This window comes from Centropristis striata, chromosome 11 (assembly GCF_030273125.1).
Source record: "Centropristis striata isolate RG_2023a ecotype Rhode Island chromosome 11, C.striata_1.0, whole genome shotgun sequence".
Lineage (NCBI taxonomy): Eukaryota > Metazoa > Chordata > Actinopteri > Perciformes > Serranidae > Centropristis > Centropristis striata.
In genome coordinates, this window is record NC_081527.1 from 8,896,675 (window position 1) to 8,905,851 (window position 9,177).

General features: G+C 34.8%; 1 protein-coding gene across 1 annotated transcript; it reads left to right on the forward strand.

Annotated features, from left to right (window-relative positions):
* Window positions 1-1,521: 1,521 nt before the first annotated feature.
* On the forward strand, window positions 1,522-6,186 carry LOC131980737 (leucine rich adaptor protein 1-like). Its single transcript, XM_059345030.1, has 3 exons — window positions 1,522-1,868; window positions 2,422-2,606; window positions 5,465-6,186. Exons 1-3 carry the CDS (start codon window positions 1,656-1,658, stop codon window positions 6,027-6,029), a joined length of 963 nt encoding a protein of 320 aa, XP_059201013.1. The 5' UTR covers window positions 1,522-1,655; the 3' UTR covers window positions 6,030-6,186.
* Window positions 6,187-9,177: the final 2,991 nt, after the last annotated feature.

Sequence of the window (9,177 nt, forward strand, 5' to 3'; positions counted from 1 at the left end):
AACTAGTAACACAATATCACCTGCTGCTTAATGGCCTATTATGTTACTGAGACCTTTGATTTTTTCAGTTAACATCAGTTAGAAGGTTAGCTACTGTGGCTAGCTAACATTAGCCTTCAGTTAGTGTCACACTTAACTGAAATATTAGGGCAGAATTTGATTCATATAAGCATATTATTACATTTTTACTGACTTTTTGTCCACTACAAGCAATTATACATTATAACATACATTGTGTGGACTTTTTTTAAAATTAAATTTCAAAAACAGTATATTAAGTAGTTAAAATTAGCCCTACCTTGAGAAAAATTAAATGCTGCTTATATTAAAGCATTAATAATAAAAATCAAATAATTTATTTGAAATATATAAAACAATCTGAGTGAGTACTTTTACTTTTTATACTTCCAGTGGTGGAATGTAACTAAGTACATTTACTTAAGTACTGTACTTTTTTACAAAACTGGCAGTTTTACAATTTTGAGGTACTTGTATTTTACTTGAGTATTGCCATTTTATGTAACTTCTACTTCACTACATTTTGAGGTAAATATTGTACTTTTTTACTACATTTAGCTGACAGCTTTAGTTACTTTTGACATGAATATCATGATAAGTGATTAGATGTTTTTTGTTTTTTATTAGGGCCCGAGCAGGCAACGACCTGCGAGGTCCCTATTGTATTTCGAATGATTTTTTTTTTAATTAAACCTAATAACAGTAGGCCTATATTAAGTAGTTAAAATTAGCCCTACCTTGAGAAAATGTAAATGCTGCTTACATAAAAGCATCAATAATAAAAATCTAATAATATATTTGAATTATATAAAACAATCTGAGTGGGTCCATTCTGCATAACGAGTACTTTTACTTTTGATACTTGAAGTACATTTTGACGCTGATACTTTTGTACTTTATTACTTTATTACTTCAGTAATATTTGAATGCAGGACTTTTACTAGTAGTGGAGTAATTTCACAGTGTTGTATTAGTACTTTTACTTAAGTAAAGGATCTGGATACTTCTTCCACAACTGCATTCTGGTTATTTTGTATTTATTTTTAAATCAAGACTACATATCAAAGTAAGCCTATAAATAGGTTTAAGTTGTATAACGTTTTGTGTGAATTTATAATAATAAATATATTATAATCATGGTTAAATGTTATGTATGTATCACAGTCAGCTCGGCGCGCACAGGTGTTGCTGAAGCCTCTCCATGTGATCGCTGCTATGAAACTCCCACTATTGTTTGAGGACGACACAAAGAGCACTTCCACTTTCCAGCATCACATTCTGGGCTGCATACCATCAATACCTCTGCAGCATGAATGGTGACAGACAGGCAGCAGTCAGCAGGACAGGTGATATAAGCTCGTTCACACTTCCAGCGTTTTCACGGCGTGTTGTGCGCCTCTGTGAGGTGGTTTGTCATTCGCGATCATGGTTTATTGTGGAGTGTTCAGGAATCTAACGTGCTGCTCTTTGTTGTGAGTCGACAGGTGAGTGGGAGACTTTATGGGTGCGTGATCTTCCCGCGGTGGGGGGTGTAGTGTTCTGTAACTTCTCACTCAGTGGAAGTTGGAAAGTGACTTTTACGCACAAGCGCCAAAACCACCGATCGGAAGAGTTAGGAGTAATTACTGCGCGGTGGGATGGCAGAGGAACTCTTCAACGATTCCTTCCCAGATTTGAAAGAAGTGGAAACTAAGGTTGGCAGGAAAACGCCGGAAAGTCTTCTGATTTGGATGAGAGATGCTGCGGACTGCGAGGATGGTTGGAGGTCTGATGTGGTGGACAGAGGAGACCGCAGCTCTGCCTTTGGCGATAGCTTCTCTGACAAAATAAGCAACTTAAAACAAGAGATGGTAAAAAAAAAAAAAAAAAAAAATCATGTTGTGTTCTCAGTAATAAATGTAACCTTTTATAGATAGACACAGTATGTTTATGCATTCTTCTAAATGGACCAAAACAGTTTTCTTGCTTGTGTCTGCACATATTTCCATATTTGGCCAATGCAACAACTTGCACAACTTGTTTCAGCAACAACTGTTTTGTTTATTCTAATGACATGTTTTTATCTGAACTGCAGAAATGTCAAAACTGCTGAGTTCCTTTCTCAGCCTCTTCACCTGCTCATTTTTTATTCCTAATGACAGACATTGTCACCTGTCTCTTCACCACACCCCTCACCTGGCTTCTCTCATTCACCTCCATTCATTTCACACAGACTGACTGGATTCCTCTGCTCATTCTCTGAACACCTTGTGTCTCACCTTTGTTCCTTCCCCATTTTTTCTGAGTTGTTTTGCTCTGTTATTTGACTTTATGTGTTGCAGGAGTAGGGGGCCAGAATGGTTTTATGTCCGGGGCCCCAGTTCCCTTATTTACACCTGTATTTACTCTTCACTATTCATGCAGAGATGGCTGCGTTCTGCAGACGTGCGGATTCTGCGCCAGTTGGTGGCCGTGCATGAGGGTATCGAGGCCATGCGTTGGCTGATGGAGGAGCGAGGGGCCTTAGCCAGCCACGGCAGCAGCCTGACAGGCAGCCTGAGCAGCCTGGCCACTGTGGAGGAGCACGGGCCCTCCATGTCCCCCTGCAGGTACAGTACAGCGTTCAGACTGGCTGGAGCCTGCACTGTAAAAATGAATCTGTTTAATTTACGTAAAAATACCGGCAGCTGTGGTTGCCAGAACCTCACCGTAAAAATTACAGTGAGTGGGTTTTCTATTCTAAATTTAAATGTAAATATCAGCAAAAAATGTCATTTAGACTGAATAATCCTGTTATTTTTTTAGGGTTTTTGTGTCATTCATTCACACATCATGGTATTTCTCCATAAATTTTGCATGAAAATGTTATATTTTTACAGCAAAACTGTGTGTTTCTTCCAGTTTATGACAGTAAAAGTAAAAGTTTTGTGCTATTCTTTGATTTACGGTAATTAAAAGTGTCTAATACGGTGATATACAATTTTTCATTTTACGCCCTATTTCTGATGTATTTGACAGTGTTTTACTGTTATTTCTACAAACATTGTTTACAGTGTGCTGTCATTGAGATTGTGCACTTGTTTTTTTGACAAACTAATATACTTTATGCATAAAAAAGTGCACAAACACCAAAATATCACCATAGTGTATAGCTGAGTCTTTATTATCATCCCGAGGGGCTTTTGCACTGCAGAGAATATGCAATATGATCAGCACTGGAAGAAGTTTTCAGAAGTTCTTAGACGTCCTGCATTAAAAATCTTCCTGAAGTAAAAAACAAAAGTATTAGCACAGTTTTACTTTACTTTGAAAAGTCCCTTTATTTTTAGAGTAATTGTGTCCTTGTGACAATATGGTATTTCTCCATTAATTTTACATGAAGAGTTTATATTTTTAGTCTAAAATTACAGTTTTTTTCTGATATTTACATTTAAACTTGATGATTGATGAAGTTCTGGCAACCAAAGCTGCCAGTATTTTACCTTAAATTAAAAGTAATCATTGTGAGAAAGTGTCCATTTGAAAATAATATATCACTGAATTATCATTAGTGATGCATTATTGTTTAAACATCGCAAACTAAGCCTATTCATAACTTACCCTTGAGTTGATTTATACTTTGTATAAATAATCTAACTCTGTACAAAGTAGCTAACTGGAGCTATTTTGGAAATGTAGTGGAGTAAGAAGTATAATACTTGCCCGTGAAATGTAGTGGAGTTGTGTAAACTGGCAGTATATAAGTAAAGGACAATTATATCAAAATATGCTTAAGTTACTACTACTACTTAATTACATTCCACCACTGAATATGATAATATACGTCCATACAAGAGACCCATAAAGACACAATTCTAAATTTAACCTAAACAGCTTATCTCTACTTTTATCATAGTTAGAGTTAGATCAGAGTTATCATATTGGAGAGTATTTTCAGGATATGAAAAATGTGCACTTTTCATAGGCTATCATACAAACTGCTGTGGGTACATAGATCATGAATATGCTGAAACAGTTAAACTTGAACTGAGAATTTCTTAACATCTTTGTAAATGCCCACAAGGAATTTTGTGAAAATCAATGCAGTGTAGCTGTGTACATTCGACACACAACCTCACCTCAAAATGTAAAATAAAATACTTTTTTGTTGAAGTTTCACTAACAGTATTTGGAATTTTGCTTCACTGCTGGATTTTGTTCCTAAAATGTTTCATAATTTTAGCAAAAATGGAAAGAAGCTCTTAACCCTCTTGATATATTGCCCGTCAAATTGACCCATTTGAAAGTTAAAAAAAAAAAAAAAAAAAAGGTAAAAGCATTTTTTCAAAATATATATATATTTTTTTAAATGTTAAGTAAAATAAAATATAAAACAATGTCATGTAAAACTATTGTATTTTATATGTAGATATTTCCGATGTACATCAAAAAAGTTTTAAAGTGCATTTTTTAATGAAAGAAAACACGATTGAATTATCATCATTGAACCATGATCTGTGAGAGGTAAAGAACACCATTGCACTAAATATTGATTGAAATGATTAGTAATAGAGTTATTAATGAAATATAAACAATGTTTATTGGGATTTTTTAGTTTCTGACACTTTTGGATAATTAAACATGCTCCCGTTCAAACTGACCCACAAACATTATTGCTGTTCCTGAGAAACGAACATAACAGGAGGGTTAATAGCTGAATCATGCTGGATGTAGATTTAGAACAGGGATTCCCAAAGTGTGGTGCGTGGACCCCCAAGGGTGCACGGGCTGCCGCTAAGGGGTGCTCGAGATGACAAAATGTAATGGCGGTCTGACACAATTACCGTACATTTTTTTTCCTCCCGCACAATAAAGAAGTGTAAATAAACATTTCCTTTATAAAATGTAAAATCAAAAACTGTAGTATTAATTAATTAATAAAAGCAGGCTATTCAAAATGCGCTTCATCTTAAAATGAAGCATTTTCCAGCCTGTGTTATGATGTCAGGGTTGTTTAACCTCCACTCTCATTTAAACTTGCTGCAATTTTTGTTCAACGCAGCTCAAAATATTGGAACATTTTCCTCAACTTATGTGATTTCTGCCTCTGATCCTGAGCCTGTCATCATCCTCTTTGCTCCTAAAAGTGGAAGCTTGTGCATAACTTAGTTGCATTATATTGAAACTGTTACAGTGTTTCAGGTGAATTCAAATGCGAGAGCTCATTGTTGTGATCGTGATTATTTTATTATATGTGTGTTATAGTCATTTGAGCATGATTAAACATGCCGCCTTTAATATGGCTATAAAAAAGCTTATTGCATTTTTTTTTTTTGAAGGTGTGGGGGATTGGGGGTGCGTCAACCCGGTTGGGACATAGAAGGGGGTGCGCGGCTAAAAAAGTTTGGGAACCACTGATTTAGAACATTTTCAGCTTCAGTTCTCAGGCTTCATGTGTGGCTCAGTAATTTTGTTATTGCTCCCGCAGAGAGAGTCTGAGTCCAACTCAGGATTTGACTGAACCCTCTGGCGACGAATCAGCAGATCCCCCACCGCACACTGATGACGACGATTCAAACCTCAAGAGCTACTTTGACACGCTGATCCCCGAGTCCACTGAAGCGAGACCTCCTAGTCCTTCCACCTCTAGCTTTGAAGTCAGTGGTGCCACACTTGGCAGGCACGGTCGGGCTTCATCTAGTCCTGCCAGCAGTTTGGTTGGTGCCATATTACAAAAGTCCCCACCACCACAGGACTCACATGGAGCTTCATTACAAGACATGAAAACCAGCGCTGACCCCATCAGAAGAGCTCTCCTCAGATCTAGCAGAGCAAGAAGAGAGGTGAAGGCAGATAATGGTGGTTTTTCCCTCAATAAACAGTCAGTGGAGACAGAGCAACAGACTCAGGAGAGTTTCAGAGCCTCTCAGAACAATACAGTGGAGGAGGAGGAGGAGGAGGAAGAGAGTGGGACCAATAAAGAGATGGCTTTGCTGGGTTATGATGCCCAGTGGTGCTGGGTGGAGTCACAGGACGATGTGACCTTTCTATGATCTACTACACTGTAAAAAAAAGATAAACAATAGCTACTCAATAAAATTGAGGCAACAGATTGCACGGAATATTATTAATTCAATCTAACTATTTTACAAGTTGAGTTAATAACAATTTAACAGGAAGTGCCTGTCAATTAAAAACAGACTAATTCTATTGTGTTGGATTCATTCAAAATTCTCTTGATTTAGAATTACATACACATGAAGATTATATTTGATGTGGTCAAAATACAGTACAGACCAAAAGTTTGGACACACCTTCTCATTCAATGTTTTTCCTTTATTTTCATGACTATTGACATTGTAGATTCATCAAAACTATTAATGAACACATGTGGAATTATGTACTTAACAAAAAAGTGTGAAATCACTGAAAACATGTCTTATATTCTAGTAAGCAAAGGGTGGCTACTTTGAGGAATCTAAAATACAAGACATGTTTTCAGTTATTTCACACTTTTTTTGTTAAGTACATAATTCCATATGTGTTTATTCATAGTTTTGATGCCTTCAGTGAGAATCTACAATGTAAATAGTCATGAAAATAAAGAAAAACGCATTGAATGAGATGGGTGTGTCCAAACTTTTGGCCTGTACTGTAAGTAGATTCCATCTCAAACATTTTTATATTAAAGTTACTTAAACAACTGCCTCAAAATCAAGGACGCATTTAGATGTAATACATTTTATCAAATATATTAAGTAAAATTAAATGACTACAGAATAATTTATTACAGTGTATAAGCAACATTTATTTGTACAAACTTTGGTTTGAAGCTGTTCCCTTCGACAGTTAGCTGCCAGTGATGCAGTGGGATTTAAAATGCACTTTGACACTGATGAATGAATGATGATTAAAGAGGAACATGTCTCTATTTCTTTATTCTTTTGCTGCTTTTACATAGCATGTATGCTGTTTGATGTGTGTACTTTTATTAAATATTAATGCAATCACAAATATGAAGGAGGCTCTTTTAGAAGATATCAGGAAATGTTATGTCCTTGTCTAATAAATGTTTTACACACTGCTGACTTATGGTGCAGAGATTTTGATCATCAACTCCGTCTTATAATTAAATTGCACTGAATTTCCTTTGATTGTTTAATCTTATATATATATATATAAGACAGGAATGGCTGTAAATACTATCTTGTGCTTATTTCTCACATATTGTCCAGAAATGTTGTGGATATAAGGCAACAGTAAACATGTTAGGAGTTTAAAAGGGATGCCATTGTTATGAAGTCAATAGCCTTACATTTTTTTCGGTAATAAAGACAAAAAGTCTTTATTAATAGCTAATTTGTCTTTTAACTCAAACAGCAGAGAAGTATGAATGTGTAACGATACATTTTTTACATTTTTTTATTTATTTATAATGCACTTTACATTAAGGGAATCTAAAAGTGCTATAGCTTAAAAGCACAACAGTCTAATTATAAAAAGGATTAAAAGAAAAGGATAAAAACAGCTAAAACAGATGAAAATGTATACATATACAGGTGTATCTCAATAAATTAGAATATGATGGAAAAGTAAATTTCCAGTAGTTCAAGTCAAACAGCCCAAACCAAGTATTGAGTGCATATAGATGGACATACTTTTCAGAGGCCAACATTTCCATATTAAACATACTTTTTAAAATTGGTCTTTTGTGATTTTGCAAATTTTTTGAGACACTGAATTTTAGGTCTTCATTAAATGTAAGCCATAATAATTATAATTAGAAGAAATTAAATAAATCAGACAAGAAATATTTCATTCTGTGTGTAATGGATCTATATAATGTGTTATTTCCACTTTTTGAACACACACACACACACACACACACACACACGCACGCACGCACACACACACACACACACACACACAAATTGCTCTTTTGTAGTATTATTATTATTTTGAGACACTGAATTTTAGGTCTTCATTAAACATAAGCCATAATCATTATAATTAGAAGAAGTTAAATAAACTAAGTCGTGTTTCATTCTGTGTGTAATGGATCTATATAATGTGTTATTTCCACTTTTTGAATTTAATTACTGACATAAATAAACTTATAAACTAATTTATTGAGATGCCGCTGTGTACATACACCCACAATCTAAAAACCATCTGGACGGGAAGAACCAAAGGTTTTGCTAAAAAGGAAAGTTTTTAAAAGTCTTAAATGATATTGGCACATTATCTAGTTTTAAATGACACAAATTATCCATGAAATGTCAATTTCTTACCCTCTATGTCGTTCTTGTATATTGCTGCATTCACGTGGTGTCTGAATAATCGGAAGAATGACTTCCCGACTGATAAAATTCACGTGAACCCCCACCAAGGTTATTATAGTTAACGGAAACTAACGAAAGTTAAATAAAATAATAAAATAAAAATAAAAACGAGAGTTTCTAAAAAAAGAAAGAAAGAAAACTAACTGTAACTGTATTTTGTGGTTACAAAACTAACTAAAACTAACTAAAATTATAGTGAGAATGTCCTCCGTTTTCATCTTTGTCAACTTCTTTTCACACTTAAACCTTTTTGGTTGATATGACACCTATACATCTATTTGGTTTTATGACTTAGTAAACCTTTTGGGGCTGAGATGGATAAGGCAAAGGAAATTTAGGTAGCATTTCTTGTGACCTTATTGAATCTGGCACCCAACAAATACCCCATTACAAAACAAAATAAAACTAACACTAAAACTAATAAAAACTAAACTAAAATGTATTCATTCGTTTTTTGTCCTTTTATGTCTTTTTTAGTCATTTTGTTGTCTTTTTTTGGTCATTTTGTGTCTTGTTTTAGTTCTTTAGTCCAACATAAAATGTGATTTTGAATCTTTTTTTTTTTACTTTCAAAACACTATCATGCTCAATAAAGAATTTGAAATGTTGCAAATGTGAACAACGGTTGCAAATATAACATATAAGAGGGTTACATCCAGTTCTATCATTTTGTACTAAATATATTTGAGCTTGTCTCCAGTTTTACTTGGTATATCATCATCAAACTGAAACTGGCCTCATGGAGTTTACAGCCAGAACTTTAGAGGTACATTTACAGTAGGGCTCCACGCTGCTTTGTTTTCTAGTCTGGATGTGATGAAGAAGTCTGGATTTGGAGCTTTTGGTGACTCCAGAGCAG

Excerpts from the sequence above, each read along its gene's own strand:
- LOC131980737 (XM_059345030.1), top strand. The coding sequence starts at position 1,656 with ATGGCAGAGGAACTCTTCAACGATTCCTTCCCAGATTTGAAAGAAGTG. Across the intron at positions 1,869-2,421 it reads GCAACTTAAAACAAGAGATG|AGATGGCTGCGTTCTGCAGA; the intron begins GTAAAAAAAAAA and ends CTATTCATGCAG. Across the intron at positions 2,607-5,464 it reads CCCTCCATGTCCCCCTGCAG|AGAGAGTCTGAGTCCAACTC; the intron begins GTACAGTACAGC and ends TTGCTCCCGCAG.